The sequence below is a fragment of the Eptesicus fuscus genome, chromosome 14, assembly GCF_027574615.1.
Source record: "Eptesicus fuscus isolate TK198812 chromosome 14, DD_ASM_mEF_20220401, whole genome shotgun sequence".
NCBI classification, from domain to species: Eukaryota; Metazoa; Chordata; class Mammalia; order Chiroptera; family Vespertilionidae; genus Eptesicus; species Eptesicus fuscus.
In genome coordinates this window covers 1,801,023-1,827,671 of record NC_072486.1, presented here as the reverse complement: position 1 = coordinate 1,827,671, position 26,649 = coordinate 1,801,023, and the positions used below count along the sequence as shown (strand labels likewise).

The following is a 26,649-nucleotide window of genomic DNA, read 5'->3' as shown; positions in this document are numbered from 1 at the left end:
GGAAGGTGCGTCTAAAGCCTCATGCTCAGTCTGGTCTGAACCCGGGAACGGCCCTGCATGCGCTGGGCTGTCCGTGGAGAGCCCTGCCGATGCCACTCCGTGTCGTTAGCATGTGCTCAGCAGGCAGGAGCGCCTGCGGGGAGCGGCTCTCCAGGCATTGCTGTTCCCCGTCCTGCGGGCCGTCTCCCCGTGGCCCCGGACTTGCGGGAGAAACGGCCGCTCGGCGTCTCCCTCACGCGCCTCCAGCACGGACGCAGCGCTCGGCGCCGCCGCGGGCAGACGTGCTCACAGGGCGCCCGGCCCCGTGTGTCCCCAGAAATCCGTGCGCCTGGTGGTGAACTACCTGCGGACCCAGAAGGCCGTGGTGCGCGTGAGCCCCGAGGCGCCGCTGCACAGCCTCCTGCCCGTCATCTGCGCCAAGTGCGACGTGAGCCCCGAGCACGTGGTGCTGCTCCGCGACAACGTGGCGGGCGAGGCGCTGGAGCTGTCCAAGTCGCTCGGCGAGCTGGGCATCCGGGAGCTCTACGCCTGGGACAACCAGAGAGGTGAGGCCCGCCGCGGGGACACGCGGGGACACCCGGGGACACGTGGGCGCACGCGGGAGCATGTGGGAACACGGAACACGCGGGGACACGCTGGAGCAAGGCCCCCGCTCCGAGCGCTCAGCTGGGCGCCCCGCGGCACCGGCTGGACGGCGCGCATTCTCAGGCGGCTCGGACGTTGTCCAGACCGGAGAGGGCGGGCGGGCAGCGGACGGAACTTGCTGTCGCTCCCCGGTGGCCCTGCTGCCTCTGGGCCCCGCCCCGAGCCCCCGTCACCCCTTCTCTGCGAGCTTCCGTGAGATGAGCGGAGGGAGGCGAGGGCGTCGGGGCCTCCACTCTCAGGGAACCACCAGAACCCACACGTAAACCGTGGTCACGTGGACTGGCTTTTCGTGGCCTTTCCTGGCTCCCACGTCTCAAACATCACTCATAAGCCAGTGACAGCCATGCCCTGCGCGGCTCCCCAGCCCCTGGAGGCAACTCGCGGCGCTTGGCCGTCGTCGATGCTGGGACAGCTCAGTCCTCGTGGGGACCTGCCACGTGGCCCGAGGTCGCAGTGGGAGCCACGGGCGCGTGGCCGGTGGAGGGCGGTGGTTGGGACAAGACTGGCCTGTGGCGTGAGCCGTTGTCCCCGACGGACACGGAGGCTGACTGTTTAAACAGACAGAACAGCCCCCCAATTTAATATTCTTTGACCTTAGAAGGCTTAAGATGGACTTCATAGAGCCTCACTTGATATTTGCTGCCTTTTTATTTATTCCACAAATACTGAACATGGCGGGCTTTTAAAATATGGACATATTCAAGGTTTTCATGTTTATCTACAACTTTTTAAAAAAATTCTTGCAATAAGAAATCATGTTTAATCACAACAATTACGTTGGTTTCATCGGTGCTCCTGGTGGCACCAGCCCCCCCGCCCGCCCCCCTCCCCCCGAGGCCCCGGAACCTGGATCTCCCTGGCGCTTGGGCAAGGGGCTCAGCCCCCTGAGCACACGACACAGGGACCGTTTTCCTCCATGAGGTCTCTGGCGGCGGAGAGCCGCGGCTCCTGTGCCCGGGCCGGCGTCTTCAGCTCCCACAGACGACCCGCACGTCTGCGCCCGGGCCTGGCATAGCGGCGTGTCTGTGTGGCTGTAGCGCCCACTCTGACGGGTTCCTTGAGGCTGCGAACGGGAAGCACACACACAGCGTCCCGCGTTGACGTGTGTGGGAGAGAAGGCCTCGCCGACGGGTTTCGGGGTGTGGCCGCGCCAGGTGCATCTTTGTGGATGTTCATCCTCACCCAGGATGTCCCCTTGTAGAGGGAGGAAGGGCAGGGAGACAGAGACATGGATTTGAGAGACGCATCGGCTGGTTGCCTCCCACACACACCCCGGCCGGGGCCAGGGATCGAGCTTGTAACCGAGGTGCGTGCCCTCAACCGGAATCGACCCGGGACCCTCCGTCTGTGGGCCGACGCTCTGTCCACTGGCCACCGGGTCCATCTTGAAGGACACGGAACTCTGACCTGTGAACAGTCCCAGGAAGCCGCCTCCCGCTCGGAAGCGCAGCCCAGCGAGCCCTGGCGTCCAGCAGGGCCCAGCTCAGCAGGGAACCGCCCGCCCCCCTCGTCCGGCTCCGCTGTGCCCGGGGAGGATGCCCTGCAGCCACCTGGCCGCTCACATGTGGTCACTCCGTGGTCGGAAACAGCTGCCCACGCCCCCGGGTCCCCTCTCCACTGTGTGGGCGCCTCCCGGGCCTCCCTCCTGGGGTCCCAGCAGGAGACTAAGGGGGCAGCACCTCGCCTGGGGGGCGCTCCAGCCCCGTGGCCGACACCCCTGTCCTCTGGACCAGACGGTGCGTGTGCCGTGCGGGCCTGTGGATCACCCCTGCCCTGAGCCCGCCCCCTGCCGACAGCCGGCTGTCAGGAAGGAGGGAGAACGTTCCGGAGGCCGTCCACGCGGCGCCCTCTCCTGGCCCCTCTCTGGCTCCCGCCCTCCCAGCCCAGCTGAGCTGAGGCGGCCAAGGCCCGGCTGCCTCCTGGGCAGGGCTTCCTCCCGGAGCCTGGCCTGGCGCAGGCAGGAGACTTCGCTGCCACCTGCTCTGCGCTCCGGGGGCTCAAGGACGGGGTGCAGCCCGCTCCCCACTGGGCCTCTGCTGACGGACGGACAGACAGCCCCCCAGGCTGATAGCGCCCCCCAGGCTGACGGACAGACAGCCCCCCAGGCTGACAGCGCCCCCCAGGCTGACGGACAGACAGCCCCCCCTCAGGCTGATGGACAGACAGCCCCCCCCAGGCTGACGGACAGACAGTCCCCCAGGCTGACGGACAGACAGCCCCCAGGCTGACGGACAGACAGCCCCCCAGGCTGACGGACAGACAGCCCCCCGAAGCTAACGAGCGCCCCGGCTCTGGTCAGGGGCTGTTGCTGGCGGGCCTCGGCCCGGCTCGCCCTCACTCTCTCCTCGCTGCCTTTCCAGTTCTTCTGACCAAAACGCAGTCGGAGCCCTCCCTGCGCTGCCGAGGTCAGTGAGCCCCGCCCCGGCTGCACCTGCATGGCTGGGGGGGGGGGGGGGGGGTGCACGGAGTGACGGGGCCTCGGGGCCGTGTGGCTCCCGGGAGCTTGCTGGCTAAGGCGAGGCTGTGGCTGGTTTCTCAACCCCCTGGTTGGCTGAGAAAGGAATGTCCTGTGGGAGGATGCTGTGTGGTTCTGACTGGTGAGGAGCGAGGACGCGGCTGTGAAAAAACAGGCTTCAGCAGGAATTCCAGGCAGACACAGCCGGCCTGTGAGAGCGCCGTTTCCTTCTTGTCTGTGCTCACCTGTGCTCACCTGTGCTCACCTGTGCTCACCTGTGCTCACCTGTGCTCACCTGTACTCACCTGTGCTCACCTGTGCTCACCTGTGCTCACCTGTGCTCACCTGTGCTCACCTGTACTTACCTATATTTACCTGTACTTACCTGTACTCACCTGTGCTCACCTGTGCTCACCTGTACTTACCTGTGTTCACCTATATCTGCCTGTACTTTGCCTTCCTGTACTCGCCTGTGCTTGCCTATAGCTGTGCATTCCTGTGCTTGCCTGTGCGTACCTGTTCTTGCTTGCACTTACTGTGGTTACCTGTACTCACATGTGCTCACCGTCCTTGAGATCCGTCCTGCCTGCTGCAGAATTCAGGGCACTGTGGTTTGTGATGTTTGCCCTTTGCCGTCGTAAATACAAAAATGAGTAGTTCAGATTTTGCACTTATTCTGACACTGATTTCTTATCAATTATATATATATGCACACATGTGTGTATATTTAGATATACATGCACACATAACAGACATATACACATGCGTATGTATTGGGATTTTAATGAACCTTTCACACACACACACACACACACACACGGAGTTCGTTACCATCCCAATGAGTTTTTATAGTTTACAAGAATTTCTGCACGTTTGTTAGAGTGTTTAACACTAGATCTTATTTCTAGAAAACCAAGTGAAAGTGAGAAAACGCGGCGTGGGTGCTGGCCGCCCCGTCCCTGTCCAGGGCCCTGCAGCCCTGTGGGTGCCGGCCGCCCCGTCCCTGTCCAGGGAGAGGCCCGCGGCTCGATCCCTCGGCAGTGTCCTGAGGCCTGTGGTTTGATGGGTGGCACTCTAGCCTGGGTGCCAGGCACAGGCTCTCCACGCCCACCTGCTGGGCACCCGCCATTCCCCGGGCACGCACGGCCTGCCGGACGCAGGCAGGGTCTACACGCACACGGATGCTTCCCGTGGCTGCAGGACGGGGTCCCCTGTCAAACAGGGTGTTTTCCCTGGGTAGCCCTGCGCCTGGGGAGGGCTTTCATGTGACTAGCCGTGAACTCCGCATGCACACGTGGCTGCTGAGGGGACGTGCATGACAAGCCGCCTGCACCTGCGAGAGCCCTGGCGCGTGTGACTAACCCCGAGCTCCGCCGCGTGCAGATGAGTTTGCGGATGTGTGTGCTGGTGGTTCTTGGGTTCTTTAAATCGGTTTTGGGAGGGAAACATCAACTTTATTGCTCACTGATTGATGCATTCGTTGGTTGGTTCATGCATGTGCCCTGACGGGGATCGAACCCGCAACCTGGGTGTTTCGGGACAAGGCTCCGACCACTGAGCCACCGGCCCGGCGCCGTCGGGTTGGCGCTGTCGGGGGGATGGTGCCTGTTGCTGCCGCTCCGCCTCGGGTCTGGTCTCTGACGGGAGCGTCAGCCCGTCAGCAAGAGGAGCTGCTGCTGTCGGGTGGCGGGCTGCCAACAGCCAGGGGTCCCACCGGGGCCTGGCGTCGGGCGTCGGGCGCCGGCGTCGGGCGTGGGCAGTGCCGTGGGGAAGTCGTGTCCTTCGGGGACACCAAGGTTTTCCTCCTCCTGCCGTATCCACGGGCCTCGGAGAGAGACGGGACGCGCTGCTGGCTGAGGCCTGAGCGGCCGGGGGGTGAGGGGAGACCCGTGAGCGATGGTGTCAGCAGCCGTGCGGCACCGGCGGGCGGGCAGCACGGGGCCACCGTCTGCAGGCGCGGAGGCTGAGGCTGTGCGGCAGCGCCCCGTTCACCCCATCCTGCAGATGAGCAGACTGAGGCTCCGAGCACACCCTCCCCTCGGTGCTGGTAACCTGCTCCCCACTGGTCCTCAAATGCTCCCTCACACCTCGAGCATCCCCGAGGGTGGGGGTGTTGAGTGCAGGGCGCGGGGCCCGCCCCAGAGCTTCCGATTCAGGCGTCAGGACTGGGTCCGAGTCCCAGGCGTGCGGCCCTGCTGGTCCCTGGTCCCTCCTCGTTCTGAGAACCACAGCCCCGGGCGAGGCTGCCACCTACTGACCGGCCAGGCCTGCGGTGTCCCCGTCCGGCCCACGGGAGCGCCCATTCCAGCCCATTCTGAATCCCAGTGACTCCCAGCCCCGGGACATGGTCAGGATGCTGTACTAACTGCGCAGGCGGCCAGGCGGGTGCGGGGATATCGGGGACCACGCTGTACAGCACCTGGCGTCTAACCTCTGTGCCACACACCTGGGACGAATACGGGCTGAGGCTGAATATCAGCCGCAATTGGAAAATAAGAGAAGTTAATAATGAACACCCCCCAAATAATAAAATAGTTATTTTTTAATATTTATTTTTATTGATTTCAGAGAGGGGAGGAGAGGGAGAGAGAGAGAGAAACATCCATGATGGGAGAGAATCATTGATCGGCTGCCTCCTGCGTGCCCCCCACGGGGGATGGAGCCTGCAACCCGGGCCTGTGCCCTGACCGGAAATCCAACCGTGACCTCCTGGTTCACAGGTGGACGCTCAACCACTGAGCCATGCCTTTGGGCTAAAATAGTTAGTTTTTAAAAATCCTGAAGAAGAAGGGAAAAGATTGAGGAGGATGTTGAGAGAGAGAGAGAGAGAAGAGAGAGAGAGAGAGGAAGAAGCCATGGGCTCCTGGAGAACGTCGCAAGAGAGGAAAGCATGCCAGCCGAGCCGAGGAGGAAATGGGGGATGTGAGCGCGGCGGAGGAGACGCCCGTCCCCAGGAGCGCGAGGCCCCGTGTTTCACAGCCGGGCTGCAGGCTCGGGGGGGGGGGTGGGGGGGGTCTTCTCTGATAAGAATGAGGCGAACGTTTAAGAGCAGAGGATGTGCTTGTTGAGGCTTTTAGCGCGAAGTGTTTGTGCTGAAACATGACTCAGAACTTCTCTTCCCTCCCAGAAGCCTTTAGGACGTCCGCCCTGGGCAGCGAGGAGACGGACAAAGAGAAGAAAAAATTCCTCGGGTTCTTCAAAGTGAATAAAAGAAGCAACGGCAAGGTGAGGGGTGAGGCGCGCCGGGACCGCGCCTCGTGCACGCGTGGTCTCCGAGAAGTTCGCCTCGAGCTGCCCGGGCGGTTCCCCAACACGCAGGAATAGCGGTTCCTGGGTCAAAGGGGGCTCCTCTGTCCGGATGCACCCCGGCGACTGGCTTCTCTTCCACACGCAAACCCCGAAGCGGTTCTGGGCGATGGGCTTTATTCGCCAGCAGCCCGTGGCCCGTGCCCGTGCCCGCTGCCGCCTGCCCGGTGCCCAGGGCTCGGATGGGGATGGAGGAGGGGGTGGGGCACGCAGGGCCCGGATCCCCACGGGTGAGCCCGTGGCAGGAGCTGCCCACAAAGGCAGTGAAACGCCCGGAGATGCTTTTGTTTAAGCCTGAGAGTCTGGCTGGGCGCTGACCGCGGCCGGAAAGGGTGAGCCATTGTGCAAATGCCACGGACGACAAGGCTGCCCATCCTTCCTCTCCTCTCTCGGACTGGCCAGGAGCCGTTTTCCTTTCTTTCTTTTTTTTTAAATATATTTTTATTGATTTCAGAGAGAGAGAGAGGAACATCAACGATGAGAGAGAATCATTGATCAGCTGCCTCCTGCACGCCCCCGACTGAGGATCAAGCCCGCAACCTAGGCATGTGCCCTTGACCGGAATTGAACCCGGGACCCTTCAGTCCGCAGGCTGACGCTCTATCCACTGAGCCACACCAGCCAGGGACGTTTTCCTTCCTCATGCACCTCCTCTTCCACGTGGATCTCCCCCTCACGTTAATTTTACTTTATTTCTCCCTCGACATCCTTCCTGCAGTCGCATCCGTGTGTTGGTGACTGCTGTTCGGGGGGTTGGCTTCTCACCCGTTGCGTCTCTCCACTCGTGTGGTGTGAGATGCGTTGCGCCGTGCGATCTCATTTAACCTTCACGGAGACCCGGGAGAGGGGGCCGCCCGTCGTCCGGGCGCAGGGACCGGCTGCTGCGCCCGGAGCTAACGCCGCGGGAGGACGCAGAGCCCCGCCCCCGCCTGTCTGTCCAGAGCCCCCACGCTCCCCTCCCCCACACGCACGTTCCTGGACCAGTCGGGCCTCAGTTTTTCCTCCTTAACAAGAAGAGGGTTTGGCCCTGGCCGGTTTGGCTCCGTGGATAGAGCGCCAGCCTGCGGACTGAACGGTCCTGGGTTCAATTCCGGGCAAGGGCACCTGCCGGGGTTGTGGGCTCGATCCCAGTGTGGGGTGTGCAGGAGGCAGCCGATCCATGATTCTCCCTCTCCCTCCCTCTCTGAAATCATTAAAAATATATTAAAAGAAAAAAAAAAGAAGAAGAGGAGGGTTTGGAGTAAATCATTTTGTAAATCACGTCTAAAATCCTCCGATGCCTGATAGTCTGCAAGCGTCTCAGAGAGCAGAACACGAAGAACTCGGCACCTGGGCTAATGCAGGCCTGTGTGTACTCCTTAAAGGGGACTGTGAGTGCACGTGTGTGTGTGTGTGTGTGTGTGTGTGTGAACTCTCGCTACAGCATACACGCAAAGGGACACCACTTTGCTGAAGTCGATGACAGCAAAGATCCCTTCTTGTTTTAAAACTTTGGTGTTTTAACGCCTTTACAACGTGACAATTTGGGGTCGTTGTGACAGTTAATCCCCTCGCCCCGCGGTTCTCGAAGGTACTTGTGGCACCTGAGGCCATTGGATTCCCGGCTCATGACGCAGAGATCCTCACGCGGGCGAGTGGGCCCGGAGCTGCGTTTCCCGGTTGCACCACGTGGTTCCGTGGCTCGTGGCCCGCGCCTCCCGACGAGCCTCCTCCCAGACGGTGGCGTGCGGCGTCACCACGGCTACCTTTTACCTGTGAGGAGGGAGGTGTTCGGGCAGTGACGCCGTGTCCCGCCGGCCAGTGGTCAGCGAAACCGGGTTTACAGCTCACAGACCCTGCGGCCTCGCTCACCGCTGGGCTCTGAGCCCACTCCCAGCTCGGCCCCCTCCTGGCCTGACATGGCCTGTTCTCTGAGCTGGAGATGCTGAGCCCGCCCGCGTGGCGCAGGGGTTGAGCTTCGACCTGTGAACCAGGAGGTCAGGGTTCAATTCCCGGTCAGGGCACAGGCCCGGGTTGCGGGCTCCGTCCCCAGTGTGGGGCGTGCAGGAGGCAGCCGATCCATGATGTTTCTCTCTCTCCCTTCCTCTCTGAACTCAATAAAAACATATTTTAAAAAATAGAAAATAAATAGAGACGTGGTCACCGCCATGAGCTGTGGTTTCAAAACCGTGGCGTCCGGAGCAGCGAGCCTGAGAGCGGCTTTCAGGCTCGGCCGAGGGGAGGCCGCGGGGGCAGCTGTCGGTGCAGATGCTGCGCCTGGGAGTGCGGCCGCGCTGGTCTGTGCCTGGCCTGTGCTTGGTGTGTGCCTGGCGAGTGCCTGGCGTGTGCCTGGCCTGTGCCTGGCGTGTGCCTGGCGTGTGCCTGGCCTGTGCCTGGCGTGTGCCTGGCGTGTGCCTGGCGTGTGCCTGGCGTGTGCCTGGCGTGTGCTGAGGACGGCGCCGGCGGGAGCACCCACTTCCCCGCGATGACGTGACGTGGCTGTGCTTCTGCCGCAGGTGGAGCCGGGCCGGCTGTCGGGGGCGGACAGCGACGAGGACTCCGCGAAGCTGGCGCCGGGCAGGGGCTCCCACGTGAGTACTGGCACCGGCGGGCGCGCCGTGCTCCGCGGGCCGAGCTGCGGGGTCTGCACGGCCTTCCGGAGGGTGAAGTCGCAGTTGCTGTATTGAATGGGGGGGAGGGGGCTCCCTTTTGCTCTGGGGCTCGGTAGAAGTGAGGAGGAGCTGCTTCGGCTCTGGCTGGGCGCCCGGCCCCGGTGGCAGCTGGGATGTTAGTTTCCTGCAGCCTCCGCGTGGCCAACCGCTGCCGGTGGCTGAAGTGACGCCCCCTGGAGTCGCCTCCGCCCCGAGGAGGAGGAGCTGGCGGTCTTGGAGACATGGCCTGCCCCCACCTGGATCGACCTGTTCCTGAACTCCGTCCGCAGCTACACCCTCAGCGCAGCTCAAACACTCCCCGAGCCCCCACTTCCACGTTGGCATATAAAAAGGTTCTTCTTCATTTTAAACACTGGACAGGAAAGAATTCACAGCGTCTTATAAATATGGGCCTTTGCAATGGACCTGATAAAAGTTTGATTCTTACTGTCACTTCTTAAAAGCGGCAAAGACAAGCTCTTGTACAACAGGAAGAAATCTTGCATTATTGTTCTTGGTTTCACATTTTTGTGCCAGCCCGTGTCAAACTCCCTTCTCCTCAGCATGTTTCCATGCCTGGAGCTCTGTCATCACATCTTAAAATGAAATGCGAGATGAGGCATAAAGGCCGAAGTCAGATTTTAATGACCACAAAGCTTCAAGCAGGAAGATGGTGCCCGAGGCTGAGCTCTTATAATCACAGACGCGGGCCGTGTGGACTGTTCCCGCTGGCCCCCTAACTGCTGGCCAGGGAGAGCGAGTTTTTCTTGGAAAGCCCTCTTCAGTGGGTGAGAGGCCACATTTCCACGAGTGACCGTGTTCCACTGACGAACTAGAAAAGCTTGCACGTGGACTCGGGGCCCCTTTCCGTTTTAAAAATCAAATCTGTTGGGGTGACGTTGGGTAATAGCAGGGGTGGGGACGTCCGGCCGCGGGCCGCGTAAGGCCCACGAGGCTGTCTGGTCTGGCCCTGCGAGGGCGTGACGGGGGGGCGGGGGCGTTAATTAAACGTCTGGCCGCAGAGGGCAGGCTGACCTTCACGGTGACGGTTTTGTGCGGCCCCCGGATGATGTTATAAACGCCACCCGGCCCCGGGCAGGAAACGGCCCCGCCCGGGTTAACAGGACCAGCCGGTCTCGGGAGGGGACTTCTGTCCCTGCTCACGTCGGGGGAAGCAGCTTCGGGGCTGAGTGTGAGGCTGGGACCTTCCTGGGGAGCTGGCCACGTCACACCCCGCTCGCGCCGATGCCACGGGGCGTCCGGCCGCAACAGTTACTTCTCGTGACCGCTCACCTGTGCCCGATCGGGGCCTTTTCCAGGCGTCGGGAGCCGGGGTTCGGAAGCCGCGTGACTTGCAAAGCGGCCTGTCCCTCACCCAGAGCGGCCGGTTCTGGGAGCTGGAGGGGAAGGCGCGCCGGGCCAGGTCTCACCCGGCCGTCAGGGCGCGGCCGGCTCTCCGTCCTCCCGCGCTTCCCAGACCCTCGACGTCACCGTCGGTTCGAGGAAATGGACGTGGTCGGTTTCCGTTCACGCTGCAGACGCAGTGGTTTTTACTAACACGTTTATTTCAGACATCACCCCAGCCGGACATCCGTGTTTTCCAGGCGCCAGGCGGGTGGGTCAGCCGCTTGTTTCCAGGGGAATGTGTTCTCGAGCCGAGGCTTGGCAGCGGCCGTCCTCAGACATAGGACGCCGGCGGCCACTCCCCTCAGGGCCCAGGCGGACGGAGAGAAATCCTGCCGCGGCGTACAGGACCTCTGCTCCGGGCGGGTGACCGCTGCCCGCTGCGGGCCTCTGGCCTTGGTTTTATTTATTTAAAAAATATATATATTTTACTGATTTTTTTACAGAGAGGAAGGGAGAGGGATAGAGAGTTAGAAACATCGATCAGCTGCCTCCTGCACGCCCCCACTGGGGATGTGCCCGCAACCAAGGTACATGCCCTTGACCGGAATCGAACCCGGGACCCTTCAGTCTGCAGGCCAACGCTCTATCCACTGAGCCACACCGGTTAGGGCTTGCCTTGGTTTTAAAAAGCCGAATTCTATCCGTGCGACTGATCCAGCGTGCATGGAGGGGAGCCTCGGCTCGGGTGGTGAACACAACCCCAGTGCACAGGGGTGTGGGGAGAGGTGTGTGCTTTGGTTGACAGTGCCACCCCGTAAATCCAATCAGAAGGAAAAGGGAATAAACGGCATAGTTCATGAGCTTCCGACACTCAGTAAACTGTCCCTGGACGCTGTTTTCCTGGCCAGTCAACCCGATTTGTCATAAAAATAAAAGAATGGAAGGCTCTCAAAACAAAGGTGAATAAGAAAGCCACATTCCGTGAGTGTGACCCATCTAAAGCGAGTCAGCGTGAGCCTCCTGCGACGCCGTGGACTTTCCCCGTTTGCCCTGTGAAGCCGGTGTCGGAGGCGTTGCCCTCACAGCCTTTGCGTCTCTCCGTTCCAAACAGGTTTCCAAATTCTGATCACGAACCCAGGCCCGACCCCGGCCGACGTGTGCCCGCCCCGGGCCCGGCCCCGAGGGAGGCGGGCAGAGGACGGGTCCTGCCTGTAGGAGTCCCGAAGTTATTAAAAACTAGGCTGTAAAGCCCGCCTGGCGTGGCTCAGTGGGTTGAGCGTCGACCTCTGAACGGGCGGTCACGGTTCGATTCCCGGTCGGGGCACGTGCCTGGGCTGTGGGCTCGATCCCCAGTAGGGGGCGAGCAGGAGGCAGCCGATCCATGACTCATCATGGATGTTTCTCAATCTCTCCCTCTCCCTTCCTCTCTGACATCAATGAAAATATAGCTTAAAAAGCAACAAGACTCAGCCGTAAAGCAAACCCCATGATTTCAGCTGCCCCGCCCCCTGCTTGTCAGAGACCCTGCACTTCTGTGCAGTTTGCCGGTTAAGAATCCTGTCCCAGGAAGAGACTCGCTGAAGAACTTGGACGCATCGCCCGGGGACGCAGACACCGCGTGGGGAAGGCCTGGCGTGGGGCTGGGGCTGGGTGGAGGGAGGAAAAAAGGGAGGAACTGGGAAACATCTGTAACATTGTCAACAATTTTTAAAAATTTCAAAAATAAAATAGAGTCCCGTCCCAAGTGGATGCTCCAGAACCAGAAGGCGTGTTGAGCCAGCTCGGCCACAAGGGGGCAGCGTCTGCATGAGCACAACCGCCCATTCCTTGTCTGCAGAGCGCTGGCCAGTGGGAGCGGAAAGAAGGTCCCGGCCCAGCCACCTGCCTGTGATGCAGAACCCGCTTTCATCATAAACCCGCTTGGACGAGGCTTCTTTAGAGCGTAGCTGGTCCCTTTCCAAAGTGTCTTCTGTTCAAACGCATAAAATAAGCAGCGCGCGGCGGTTCTGAAAGCAGATGCCTGGTACTGCCGGGCACGGTCCCGCGTGACTTCCCGCCGACGCGGTCAGCTCGGGGCCGCCTTCCCCCGTAGCATCGTGTCCCCCAGGATTCGCTCCGCACGGCGTGGCCTCCTGGTTTCCGTGAAGGCCGCGTCCCTTCCCCGGTTTGGGGCAGCCCGGTGTGTTTGTCTGCAGAGCGACGAGCTCCCGGCCAGCGCCCAAGAGGGGTGCACGCCTCAGCCCCGGTACCCGCTCCTTCTCTCCGGCCGCGGGAACCCCAGGAGGGCCCCCGGCCCCCACAGCCCGTTTCCACGGAGGGCGGTGTCCTACAAAGGCCACTACAGAGATATCAGGGAATCAAAACCAAACCAGGGCACCCGGCCGGCCTGGCTCCGTGGGTGAGTGTCCACCTGGGAACCAGGAGGTCACAGTTCGATTCCTGGTCGGGGCACACGCCCGGGTTGCAGGCTCCATCCCCAGTGGGGGGCGTGCAGGAGGCAGCCGATCCATGGTTCTCTCTCATCATGATGTTCCTGTCTCTCTCTCCCTTCCCCTTCCTCTCTCTCAGAGCAGTAAAAATACACATATTTTAAAAGTACACCCTGTGTGGCTGCGACGTCCCCTCTGCTGGTGGCACCCCAGAAATAGCCCACAGACGACTTTCAGCTTCTCAACATGTGACCCTCCATCTGGGGCGACAAGGACCCGGATTCCCTTTCACCTCGTGGCCGCAGCGAGGCTGGGCCGTCTGCTGCCCCGTGACAGACCGGGGTGTCTGTAATTACAGCGCGGGAGTCTCCCCGGTAAACGGCGGCCTTCGGGAAAGGCCCACACGGTGGCGCTTCCTGTGGGGACAGCACGGACCCACGCTCAGGAGGGACGGCAGCGGTGGGTGCTGAGGGGCACCGGAGGGGACGGGGCAGTAACGACGGGGAGGACATCCCCAGGAGGTTAAAAACAAGAACAGAACGCGGACACGGCGAGGGCCGGCTCTGCCTCCGTGGCTGCACCCGTGGACGCACCGCTGGAACCGTGGGCCTCGGGGGGCTCTGAGCGCACGTCCTCCGGGCACTTCCTCGGCGGCCGCCCTCGCTGCGTGTTTGCTGTGAGCGTCCCGGCCTCGCGTCGTCGTGTGGTTTTCTGTGTTTAGAGCGAACAGCATGAGCAGATCACGGAGGCGATGAGTGTGGGCTCTCGGTCTGCGCTCTCGTGGGGAGAAGGCACTTAGAGCTGATGGGGTGTCCGTCTGTCTCCCCAGCAGGGCTCCCTGACGACGCCCAACTCCCCGTCCGTGGATTCCCGCTCCATCACGCTGGGGCCATCCCTGTCGCTGAGCAACATCTCGGGGGTTTCCGTCAAGTCGGACATGAAGAAGCGCCGAGCCCCGCCCCCTCCGTCCCTGCCCGGGGCCGGGCCGCCCGCGCAGGACAAGGCGTCGGAAAAGGTAGGGGAGCGTCGAGGTTTCTTAGACTGTCCTGTGACTTTAAGGGGCATCTGAAGTTTTTATATGCGTTTTTATTCTTATTTTTAAAAAATATGTGTTTATTGGTTTCAGAGAGGAAGGGAGGGAGAGAGACAGGAACATCCATGCTGAGAGAGAGTCATGGACCGGCTGCCTCCTGCACACCCCACACTGGGGATCGAGCCCACCACCCAGGCCTGGGCCCTGACCGGGAATCGAACTGTGACCTCCTGGTTCCTAGGTCCACGCTCGACCACTGAGCCACCCCGGCTGGGCTTTCGCCTGCATTTTTAAGATTATGTGTTGTTTCGGTGACCGCTTAGTGGCTGGACAGTCATACACTTTACACAGGGCCCCGCGCTCTCCCCGTGCCCGCCTGGCCCGGGCGGAGGGCCAGTCTCACTGGCTGTTTCCTGTGCTGTTCTCGCCGTGTACACCCCGTGACTGGGGGGGGGACCTCCCAGGTGTGCTTCTTGGTCCCTTCACCCCTCACCCAGGCCCCCCCCCCCCATGAGTCTGTTCTCTGCATCTGTGAGTCTGTCTCCATTTGGTTTGTTTGCTCGTATTGTTTCTGGATTCCACGTGCACGTGAAGCCCTAGGTGCTGGTCTTTCTCTGACGGCCTGACTTGACTGAGCACAACGCCCTCCAGGTGCGGCCATGCTGTCGCCAATGGTCAGGTTTCCTTCTGTGTGTGGCCGAGGGGTGCTCCATGCCCACAGCACTGGCCTCTGCATCCCTGGCCTCCTGGAGGCCCGTGCTGCCTCACAGCCTGGCTCTTGCACACAGCAGCAGTGCACACAGGGTGCACACGTTCTTCCGAGTCAGCGTTTTGTGTTTTTTCAGATGAATTCCCGGGAGCGGGATCGCTGGGTCATAAGGCAGGTCCGTTTTCGGTCTTTTAAGGTAACGCGCCCCCTCCCCCGCCCCCCGTTCTCCACGGCGGCGGCACCGGTTTGCGTTCCTTCCCCGAACCACGCACAAGGGTGGGCACCCGCTCCTCCGCGCCCTCGCCAGCGCGTGCCCCTTGCCGATGTGGTGATGGTGCCGTCCCGGCGGGTGTGAGGGGATGTCTCATTGTGGCTTCGACGAGCATCGCTCTGATGACCCGTGACTGTGAGCGTCTTCTCATACGCCTCTTGGCCGTCTGTCTGTCCTCCGTGGAGAAGTGTCCATTCGGGCCCTCTGGCCTTTTTTCACGGGGCTGTTTGGGTTTGGTGTTGAGCGGCCTGAGCTCTTTATACGCTTTGCTCTTGGCCCTCACAGGTGTGTCGCCGGCGAACGTGTCCTCCACGTCGCCGCGGTCTCTTCGTGTCGTGGGGGTTTGCTTTGCTGAGCAGCGGCGTCTTCGTGTGAGGCCGTCCCACTCGCTGTTTCCCCTGCTTCCCTCGCCCGAGGAGAGGCATTGGGGAAACATTGCTGCTCCCGTGACCCGGCCAGTCCCCGCCCCGGACGCTCCCGCGGGAGCGGAGCCTGCGCGGCCGTGGGCTCAGCGGGGAGAGTGTTGGGGTGAACAGCTGCGCTCCCTCTCGCACGAAGGAGAGGCGTCTCCCAGCTTTCGCTACGGGAGGCGGGCGGCAGGGGCTGTGCCTTTGGTCCTCAGCCCCACGCTTGCTGATCACAATTTGATCTATCTATCTATCTATCTATCTACCTATCTATCTACCTATCTACCTATCTACCTATCTACCTATCTATCTATCTATCTATCTATCTATCTATCTACCTATCTATCTATCTATCTACCTATCTATCTATCTACCTACCTATCTATCTATCTATCTATCTACCTATCTATCTACCTATCTATCTATCTATCTATCTATCTACCTATCTATCTATCTTCTATCTATCTATCTACCTATCTATCTATCTATCTATCTATCTACCTATCTATCTATCTACCTATCTATCTATCTATCTACCTACCTATCCATCTAATCCTCGCCCGAGGATGTTTTTCCATTGGTTTTTAGGGAGAGGGGAAGAGAGAGGGAGAGGCAGAGAGAAGCATCAATGTGAGACAGACACATCGATGGGGTGCCTCCTGCACGCGCCCCGACCAGGGCCCAGGCCGGGGAGGAGCCTGCCACCGAGGTACGTGCCCTTGACCGGAATCGAACCCGGGACCCTTCGGTCCACAGGCCGACGCTCTAACCACTGAGATGCACCGGCCGGGGCGGCCTCCTTCTGTTTTCGGCGTTGACGCTTGGGCAGCGCCACGTGGGTGCCCTGGGAGGGTTGCACAGCGAGGACGTCCGAGGCCCTGGCCTTCCCCGGGACAGGGATGCGCACGCCGTGTCCGGATGTGCCCGATGACTCCGAGTCGTGGCCACGCGGCCACGGGTGCGTGGTGAGCAGCTCTGTGTGACGTCACCTTCGCTGGGGGAGGCCTCGAGTCTACCCAGCCCCCTTCTCCATGTTTACCCTCCGACCCCGTGGCGCCTGTGCACGGGGCTGCCCTTACCTGCAGGCGGCAGCACCTGGGCCCCCAATCTTTCTGTTGCCCCCCCCCCCCCCCCCCCCGTGCTGAGGCGTTAGGGAGACCTGGCTTGGAATATCAAACTTCCCCCTTCTCGGGGGCAGGACTCTGCTGGACAGGAACTTGGAATGTGACGTGTAAACAAGTGGAAGTTGCCCGGCCGGCGTGGCTCAGTGGGTGAGCGTCAACCTATGCACCAGGAGGTCACGGTTTCGTCCCGGTCAGGGCACAGGCCCGGGCTGCAGGCTCGATCCCCACTGAGGGGCGTGCAGGAGGCAGCCGGTCCATGATTCTCTCTCATCACTGGTGTTTCTCTCTCTCCCTCTCCCTTCCTCTCTGAAATCAATAGAGAAACTTCTTTAAAGTGAAAATTTTCGTTTTCCAACGCATCCTCCTCTGGGTGGGCTGCGGCGGCGACCATGCCCCAGGGTGGCGGGCGGGGGGGGGGGCGGCGGGGAGCGTGCTTCCGGCCGGTGCAGGGGCTGAGTTCTCCCAGGCGGACAGAGCCGTCCGTGCCGGGCAGCAGGGCCCGCTCCACGGACATTCTCAGGCATCGCCCCCTGCAGCGCAGAGAGGGGGTGCGGTACTTTCCTTACACCCGCACCCCAGCTTCGGGGCGATGCCGCCCACCAGCAGGACCGCGGGCCGGAAGCACTTTCTGTGGGACAGAGAAGCGAGACCTCGTCAGCACGCACAACGTTCCTCCCAGACCCGGTGTCATCGTCCTCAGGTTTAAAAATATATATATTTTATTGATTTCAGAGCGGAAGGGGGAGGGAGAGAGGGGGACATCCGTGAGGAGAGAGAATCCTGGATCGGATGCCTTCTGCACGCCCCCCCTGGGGATGGAGCCCTGGAGGGGAGCCGGCGCCCTCTGCAGGGTGCGGGTCCTGCGCGTTCTCCATTCAGAACCCCAGGTGGTCTGCTCAGTGTTCCTGCTCCATTCGGAGTCCCGGGAGCTCTGGGCTGAACCCTGCGTGTTTGCCGGGAGCTCTGGGCTGAACCCTGCGTGTTTGCCGGGAGCTCTGGGCTGAACCCTGCGTGTTTGCCGGGAGCTCTGGGCTGAACCCTGCGTGTTTGCCGGGAGCTCTGGGCTGAACGCTGCGTGTTTGCCGGGAGCTCTGGGCTGAACCCTGCGTGTTTGCCGGCAGCTCTGGGCTGAACCCTGCGTGTTTGCCGGGAGCTCTGGGCTGAACGCTGCGTGTTTGCCGGGAGCTCTGGGCTGAACCCTGTGTGTTTGCCGGGAGCTCTGGGCTGAACCCTGCGTGTTTGCCGGGAGCTCTGGGCTGAACCCTGCGTGTTTGCCGGGAGCTCTGGGCTGAACGCTGCGTGTTTGCCGGGAGCTCTGGGCTGAACCCTGCATGTTGGCCGGGAGTTCTGGGCTGAACCCTGCGTGTTTGCCGGGAGCTCTGGGCTGAACCCTGCGTGTTTGCCGGGAGCTCTGGGCTGAACCCTGCGTGTTTGCCGGGAGCTCTGGGCTGAACCCTGCGTGTTTGCCGGGAGCTCTGGGCTGAACCCTGTGTGTTCAGCCCAGAATGAGCAGAGGACTGGCTCACGGAGGCCACCTCCCTTTGGAAGCTGGTGAATGGCATATGGATCCCACTGAGTCATTTGCTATGAACGTGTTTGTTTGTTTGTTTTGTTTCTTCCTAAACAAAAGCTATTTGTTATTGACTAATTCCGGGGAAGGAAACCCGGGATGTATTGCCGTCGCTGTCGGGGAAGAGCGTCCATTCCTTGTTCCGCGGCTTCCCCCGGGAGAGTGCAGGGCTGACGCCCGCGGACACGCTGGCTCATAAGAAAATGAGCGAGCACAGGTTGTCACCTTTTATTTTGTTAAATATATTTTTATTGATCTCAGAGAGGAAGGGAGAGGGAGAGAGAAACATCCGTGATGAGAGCAAATCATAGATCAGCTGCCTCCCGCAGGCCCCACGCTGGGGATGGAGCCCGCAGCGCAGGCATGTGCCCTGACCGGGAATCAAACCGTGACCTCCTGGTTCATAGGTCGACGCTCAACCACAGGTCCAGGTTGCGGGCTGGATCCCCAGTGTGGGGCGTGCAGGAGGCAGTCTGTCAATGATTCTCTCTCATCATTAATGTTTCTGTCTCTCTCCCTTCCTCTCTGAAATCAATAAAAATCTATCTATATATATAAAAGGTTAATATGCTAAGTGTCCTTCCCTCCATCCGGGTAATGACGTCACATAGCAACGCCTGGCTTCCTCTCCCTAGCGACCAGCCTCCTTGCCATTTCTTCATAGCCAGGTGCAAACATTTCATTCTTTAACCAAATGTTTGTGAAGCGTTTTTCCATACCTCATCTCATTGATCCTCACAGAAGTCCTGGAGTAGGGAGATAGGAGACTCGGTAGAATCCTATTTTCTTTTCATTAGCTGGAAAATGGAGATTTAGAAAGCTTAGAAACTTGACCCAACTGAAAAGAAGTAAGAAATGGTGGAACTTGAAAATGACTTCAGGTTTTCTCACTGCACAGAATATAGTCAAACACTGCTGCAGTTAAATATTTCACCCTTTGTTCTCCCTGCGTGATCTACAATAATAATCTGCTTTGTGTTGATATTTACTGCTGTGTTGCTGACAATTACCTGAAAGAGAAGTTGGGGTGCTTCACTGGGCTGGAAACAGTTTAGCTGCATCAGAAAGCAGGTCTAATTAAGCAAGTTTACTCTGTATCTATAAAAGGCTAAGTTGACTCGTGCATGTGCAATACATATAAAGCTCTCGCTGGCTCCAATCGCACGCGTGTGTTTTGATCTCTCATTGTCGATGGTGAATTTGGTTGACACTTCTGTTATAGAGAAAGGGCGAATAGTGATATTAAAATATTTCTTCTAATTAATTTCCTTCCACTGTGCACGGATCCGTGCACAGGCCACTAGCATTAAAATAAAGAAATAAAGTGAAGGCGCGAGCCCAGCAATGGCTCCATTCCTGCTGTGCTTTGGGCATCGTGTGGAGACCTTACATATGTCGTCTCACCTACGTCCACCTTCCCAGCGTGCTCATGACATAGGCGCTGCCTTACCTTCCTCACACCCAGGGCGGCACCCGGCTCGCCAGGAAGAGGGCACGGCTGCTGGGCCTCCCTGCAGGCAGCTCTGTGCCTGGTGCCTGGGATCAGAGGGAGCCGGTGGCCAGCAGGTGGCGCTGTGCAGGCTGGGACACAGGCCGGCTCCAGCCTGCACTCTGCATCCTGTGCACCTGTGCAGGAGGTGTGGTGAGGTGGGAGCTTGTGCAGGCGGGAGCGTGTGCAGGAGCAGGCGGGAGCGTGTGCAGGCGGGAGCGTGTGCAGGCGGGAGCGTGTACAGGTGCAGGTGGGAGCATGTGCAGGCGGGAGCGTGTGCAGGTGCAGGCGGGAGCGTGTGCAGGTGCAGGTGGGAGCGTGTGCAGGCGGGAGCGTGTGCAGGTGCAGGTGGGAGTGTGTGCAGGTGGGAGCGTGTGCAGGTGCAGGTGGGAGCGTGTGCAGGTGCAGGCGGGAGCGTGTGCAGGTGCAGGTGGAGGTGGGAGCGTGTGCAGGTGGGAGCGTGTGCAGGTGCAGGCGGGAGCGTGTGCAGGTGCAGGCGGGAGCGTGTGCAGGTGCAGGCGGGAGCGTGTGCAGGTGCGTAGCCACCCCTGCTGCAGGGTCTGTGTGTGGAGATTCTCAAGTGGAGAGAACGTGTGCAGTGGATGATCTCACTCGTGTACCGTCACTGGCAGGGCAGTCACGTGTGTGCTATGGGAGGTTGACACTTACATTCTAAACATCTTGGAGGAAAAACAGGCTCACGGTCGGTGGCACGTGGGAGGGCCTTTCTTGGTGCTGCAAGTTCCCGGCGCTTCCCCACAGCCCCGCCTGCTGGTCGGGGAGGACACTGCAGCGGGGGCACCTGGCAGCGTCCCAGTGGGACCAGGCAGCTCCACACCTGACCTCCATCAGGAAACGAGGCCACACGGGGCGGTGCCCAGGAGGTGCCCGTCACCTGGGCAGCCCTGTTCTCTGGGCGCCGCTCCTGAACAGACAGAGCTGCTTCCGCCGGGGGCCGGTGCCAGAGGCCCATACACTCGGCGGTTGGACAGCAGGCTCAGCCACAGGGAGGCCGCGGGAGCCGGCCCTCACTGCGGGCGCGGCGCTCCCTGCACACATCTGCCGGGCGCTCAGAAGCGAGGGCTGCGATGTTGGCTCTGCCCGGTTTCCGGAAACCTGCCCATCTGCCCACAGCGTGCTCTCCGGCTTCCGAAGTCTAGGCAGAGGCGAAGGGTACGTCCAGCGACGGGCTGCGTGCGGGTTTTGGACCCCGCCGCGCTGCTTTGGGTCCGCGTTGTGAACGGTACCGGTGTCACTTCCCCTTCAGACGTTCCAGGCGGGCCCTGGCCGGTTTGGCTCAGTGGGCAGAGCATCGGCCCGCAGACCGCCGGGTCCTGGGTTCGATTCCGGTCAAGGGCACGCACCTCAGTTGCAGGCTAGATCCCCGGCCCTGGTCAGAGTGCATGTGGGAGGCAACTCATTGATGTGTCTCTCTCGCATCGATGTTTCTCTCTGTCTCTCCTCCCTTCCACGCTCTCTAAAAATCAATGGAAAAATGTAAAAATATTCTCAAGTGAGGATTAACCAAAAAAAGGAAGTAGGTCTGCCTGCTCAGTCAATAAAGGAAAGGGGGGAGGGGGGCGAATCACAGATTTGCCTGAATTCCTTTTGCCACCAACAGCCAAGAACAGGTTTTGTTTACGACCCAAAACATGACAAAGCGAAGGGGCGGCTCGCTGGGGAGCAGAGCGGAGGCTGAAGGAAGCGGGGGGGGGGGGAGGCGGGGGGCGAGGGGGTCCAGGAAGCAACTTCCTTCGCCAGCACAAACAGCCACAGGGACGGGGCCCCACACGGACGGAGCCTGTGAACACAGCCGCGGCCGAGGAACCCCTCAGAGGAACCTCTCCTCCGGTGCAGGCGACGGGGTGGCCCCGGGCCGATGTTGGGGAGCCGGGAAATGGCAGCTGTTTTGTCGTTTCCCGTCCACCATTTGTGCTGCCCGCACCCCCCCCCCGCCCCCCCCCCCCCCCCCCCCCCCGCAGCCGGAGCCGCGTGTTGGAGGATTAGCTGCCTCCCGCTCTCGCCGCCCTCCCAGCGCCTGACCTTTCCGAGGCCTCGGCTAAGCCGGGATGGGATCCGCTGCTGCCTCCTGCGCCTCCGGGGCGTGGAGCCGGCTTCGCTGTTCAAACACCGCGTCCCCGCCCAGGCCCGGCGGCTCTGCCCTTTCGGTCCTGCCCGTCAGTCCCGTCCGCGGCGCTGCTGGCGTGACGGGCACCGGGGAGCGTGGGGGTCAGTCCCCCCGCCCCCCCCCCCCCCCCCACGCCGTGCTCTTCACAGCCAGGGATTTTCACGATTCTTCCCCATCAACCCCCCTGGTCAGCCGTCAGGAGAAGCGGGTTTAAGAGCGGCAATGGAGCCAGCAGTGGGGGTCGGGGGTGGAGTGTCGGCCTAGGAGCCAGGAGGTCACGGTTCCATCCCGGTCAGGGCACATGCCGGGGTGCGGGCTCCATCCCCCGTGGGGGGCGTGCAGGAGGCAGCCGGTCCGTGGTCTCTCTCATCACGGCTGTTTCTCTCTCTCCCTCTCCCTTCCTCTCTGACATCAATAAGCGTGTGTTTAAAAGAAAGAGAAAACACCAGGTCAGCTTTATAGCCTAATTTTTGGTCACGTGTCAGCTGAACGACAAGCAGAGGGACCCGTTTCTCTTCACCGACGCCGTCCCTCCTGCGTGACATGACCACGGGCACCGCACACGGACTCTGCGCGGCCCGCCTGGCTCCGCCTGTCCAGGGACGTGGATGGGGCGCAGGTCCTCGGGGGGGGCGTGGCTTGAGGGGGAGGGACAGACGCGCCGAGGTCGGTCGTGCTGGCGTCCGCACAGGCCTCCTTCCCGGAGGAAACGCGTCGACACGGAATCAGGAAAGGCTGGGAGCGCGGAGGACAGACGGCTGGCGTGGAGGAGAAACGGCTCCGACGGGACGGGACGCGCTTCTGTGTGGCGTGCTCACTCAGCCGGGGACGCGTCTCTCTTGGTCCCGAACCCGCTGTCCTCAGAGGATGTGATGACAGCAAAGGCCCACGCTGTCCTCTGTGTCTCTGTCGGGCCTTTTGTGTCCGCCCGGGAGCGGGTGTGAGGGACCCGTGAGTCATCCCGCGGTCACCCCGCTCCGTGCAGCGGGGGGTGGGGGGGCAGTGGGATCGCCCCATCCCTGAAAGGCTCCTGCCCGGAGGCTGTGCGCGGGGAGACGGGGGAGCAGAGGGAGGCCGGGCGGAGCGGAACGCGGGTTCCCGGGCGCGCCCGCTTCTCGTGGCCCCGCCTCGGGGCTGGCAGAACAAGGCCGCTCCGGCCTCCGGCGCGTGCGGGCTCCCGTCCTGTTTCCCTCCGAGGTTCCGGCGCAGCAGGGCGGAACCCCGCGCCATCGTAGCTCTGTGGCTTTAAGGGAAACGAGGTCTCACGTCCGTTTCTCAAAGGCTGAGGACACAGACAAGGTGACGTTCCCGGCATCACGGCCACCTTGTCACCAACGCCGTGGAGCGCGACGTCGTTCCAGGACCTCTGCCTCGGTGTGCCCTGGACAAAGCCACGTCCGGCGACGAGCTGGCGCCCCCTCCGCACGTCCGTCCGCAGAGCCGGGGGCAGCCAGAGGCGCTCGGAGCCACCTGTCCCGCGGTGCGACTTTTCAACGGAATAAAAATACGCAGGTTAACGCGTGTGAGACACGTGACAGCCGTGCTCCCTGGGACCCGGTCCCCGAGGGTGAGACGGGGAGGATGCGTCCCGCGCGCTGGACCTGGGCCCGGGGTCTTTGTGTCCAGAGGAAGGCGAGCCGCCCGAGTGCCCGCGGGTCACGGAGGGCCGGAGCCTGAGTGGGTCAGTGGGTCCGCCCGCCGGCAGGCCTCACCCGGGTCACGGGGGGCCGGAGCGTGAGTGGGTCCGCCCGCCGGCAGGCCTCACCCGGGTCACGGGGGGCCGGAGCGTGAGTGGGTCAGTGGGTCCGCCCGCCGGCAGGCCTCACCCGGGTCACGGAGGGCCGGAGCGTGAGTGGGTCCGCCCGCCGGCAGGCCTCACCCGGGTCACGGAGGGCCGGAGCGTGAGTGGGTCCGCCCGCCGGCAGGCCTCACCGCGGTGGTTGCGCCCCGGCTGTGAGGGCAGTGCACTCGGCCAAGGTCTCGGGCGGCTGGAGCTGTTGGCGCCACCAGTGGCCGCGGGGAGACCTGGTGAGGGCGCCGGGAGGGGACGAGGAGCTGGGACAAGCCTGTTTGTGTGATTGGCCAGGGCCCCCCTGGGATTGAGGGGAGCCACAGCAAAGGGGGCAGGGGACTCGGAGGGAAAGACCGGCATCCCACAGGAGGGAGTGGCCTGGGAGCATTCGGGGTGTCCGGGAGCCTCGGAGAGAAAGGGGTGCTGTGTCCAGCTGACCAGGCCGTGCTCTTGGAAGACGCAGGACACGGAAGAGCTCGCGAAATGAGCGGCAGGTGCAGGAAGGCAAACGTCACAGACGCTGGAGAGGAAGGGAAGGAAATTTCCCAGAAAGGAAGAAAAGCCTTTTTAAATTGGAGAAGAATATTCCAGAAAAATCAGAAAACTGATGGAGAACCCTTAGTGTGCACCTGATCAGAGAGAGAGAGAGAGAGAGAGAGAGAACGGGGAAGGAACAACCCGGAAGCCCACCCGGAATATTCCGCGGACTTAAGGGATGCACGTGGTGCAGGGATTGGCAGGTGCTGACGGCGGGAGCCCCCAGGGCGAGCCCAGGGGAAACCTCAGGTCCCAGGAGCCACCGACCCGCAGGTGAAAAGCAGGTCACACTGACAGCGGCGTCTCCAATGCGCGGCTCCAGCTCAGAGACTGGGGGGTAACGTTGGGGTGACGGTGGGGTAACGGTGGGGTAATGGGGGTAACGGTGGGGTAACATTGGGGTAATGGGGGTAACGGTGGGGTAACAGTGGGATAACATTGGGGTAATGGGGGTAACGGTGGGGTAACATTGGGGTAATGGGGGTAACGGTAGGGTAACATTGGGGTAACGGCTCAGCCTTCTGAGAGACAAACAGCCTAGATTCCCAGAGGCCCCTGGGCCGACTGTTCCGGGTGATAGAGTAAAAGCAAGTGTAGATTTTCGAGGTCTCGTCACTTTCCGGTCTCAGGAGGCCTGGAGAGACTGTGCTCCATGAACACGAAGAGGCGGGTTTGAAAAGGCGTGAGATCAAGGAACACGCAGTGAGAATCTGTGTGGAGCCTGGCCTGGGCTCGGTTGATGAGAGCGCCTTCCCGTACGCCAAAGGCCGGGGGGGGGGGGGGGGGGGACCAGTGGAACACTCTCTCCCTCTCTGTCTCTTGCTCTCTTTCTCTCTCCAATCAATAGAAAACATATCCTCAGGTGAGGATTATAAAGAAAAACTGAGTAGAGGGAAAGGAATTTCCAGGAAACTCAGAAAACAAATCAGTTATCAAGTTCAGAGAAAACAAAAAAGAAATTTAGGAAGAAGATGTAGGCAACAGACACATTATGCATCTCGGCTGCAGAGAATTCCTGCTGAAGACAGCTTGTTTGCATAATGATAATATCGGTTGTAACGATCTACATACAGTATCTATATATATAAAAGCCTAAGTGACTGGCTGACCAGCTGACCGGCTGGTAGCTATGATGCACACTGACCACCAGGGGGAGACGCTCAACGCAGGAGCTGCCGAGCGACAGCAACTTTGCAGAGTGCCCTCTTGCTCTCCCGGACCCCTTGGGGGATGTCAAACGGCCCGATCCCTGCAGGAGGCCAGGCTGAGGGACCTCACTGGTGCACGAGTCTGTGCACTGGGCCTCTAGTATACTGTATAAAAGGCTGATATGCTAAGTGTCCCTCCACCCGTCCGACCAGTCGCTATGATGCGCACTGACCACCAGGGGGCAGATGCTCAACGCAGGAGCTGCCGAGCTGCAGTGGTTCTCGGGTGACGCACCCGGAACCAGAGTGGAGGGAGCCCGATTCCTCGCGGGGTCGCAGGATTCCACCTTCGGCCGTGGGTTATGTGTGGCTGGGGCTCTGTCGGCCCCGAATCTGGTTCCTGCACACTTGGGTTTGCGTTCCACACCCTGTACGACAGCAACTTTGCAGAGTGCCCTCTCGCACTCCGGACCCCTCCCTCTGCAGACGCCCTTCGAGCCACGGCGCCACCCCAGGGGCGGCCGGCCGGGGAGGGGCCGCGGGAGGTTGGCTCCAGGGCGTGTCAATCCAGCCCACCCGGCCCAGTCCCGCCCCCCGGCCACCTTCTAATTAATTCCTTTCAGTGTGCATGAACCCGTGCCCCGGTCACTAGTACGCATACAACCAAATCGTGAATTTAGATCTCGTGCTGTAGTTTTTAAAAGATTGGGGGTTGGGGGTGGAAGTGTGGGCGCTTTTGTCTGCGTCTGTGTGTGTCTCAAGGAGCTAAATCCTCACCTGCAGCAGGAAACCAGTCAGGAAATAGCTGAGTGCACTTATTATTTATGAAAATAGAGTGAATTTTAAAAGAACAGAGTTTGAAGGGGGTGGGCCGGAGCCTGGGCGGTGGGCGGAGCCTGGGCGGTGGGCAGGTGCCTGGGCGGTGGGCAGGTGCCTGGGCGGTGGGCGGAGCCTGGGCGGTGGGCGGAGCCTGGGCGGTGGGCAGGTGCCTGGGCGGTGGGCAGGTGCCTGGGCGGTGGGCGGAGCCTGGGGGTGGGCAGGAGCCTGGGCGGTGGGCGGAGCCTGGGCGGTGGGCGGAGCCTGGGCGGTGGGCAGGAGCCTGGGCGGTGGGCGGAGCCTGGGCGGTGGGCGGAGCCTGGGCGGTGGGCAGGAGCCTGGGCGGTGGGCAGGTGTCTGGGCGGTGGGCAGGAGCCTGGGCGGTGGGCAGGTGCCTGGGCGGTGGGCTGGAGCCTGGGCGGTGGGCAGGTGTCTGGGCGGTGGGCAGGTGTCTGGGCGGTGGGCCGGAGCCGGGGCGGTGGGCAGGAGCCTGGGCGGTGGGCGGAGCCTGGGCGGTGGGCGGAGCCTGGGCGGTGGGCCGGAGCCTGGGCGGTGGGCAGGTGCCTGGGCGGTGGGCGGAGCCTGGGCGGTGGGCGGAGCCCGGGCGGTGGGCGGAGCCCGGGCGGTGGGCGGAGCCTGGGCGGTGGGCAGGTGTCTGGGCGGTGGGCGGAGCCTGGGCGGTGGGCAGGTGTCTGGGCGGTGGGCGGAGCCTGGGCGGTGGGCAGGAGCCTGGGCGGTGGGCAGGTGTCTGGGCGGTGGGCAGGTGCCTGGGCGGTGGGCAGGTGTCTGGGCGGTGGGCGGAGCCCGGGCGGT

General features: G+C 61.6%; 1 protein-coding gene across 3 annotated transcripts in view; it reads left to right on the top strand.

Moving 5' to 3' along the window:
* Nucleotides 1-26,649, top strand: part of LOC103294207 (protein cordon-bleu) — a 90,299-nt gene that overhangs the window by 47,511 nt on the left and 16,139 nt on the right. For all 3 annotated transcript variants that reach the window (XM_054726234.1, XM_054726233.1, XM_054726235.1), the window contains exons 4-7: nt 317-545; nt 6,228-6,325; nt 8,902-8,976; nt 13,642-13,827. In XM_054726234.1, the coding sequence (XP_054582209.1) occupies nt 317-545; nt 6,228-6,325; nt 8,902-8,976; nt 13,642-13,827 (588 nt within the window). The remainder of the gene's footprint in view (nt 1-316; nt 546-6,227; nt 6,326-8,901; nt 8,977-13,641; nt 13,828-26,649) is intronic.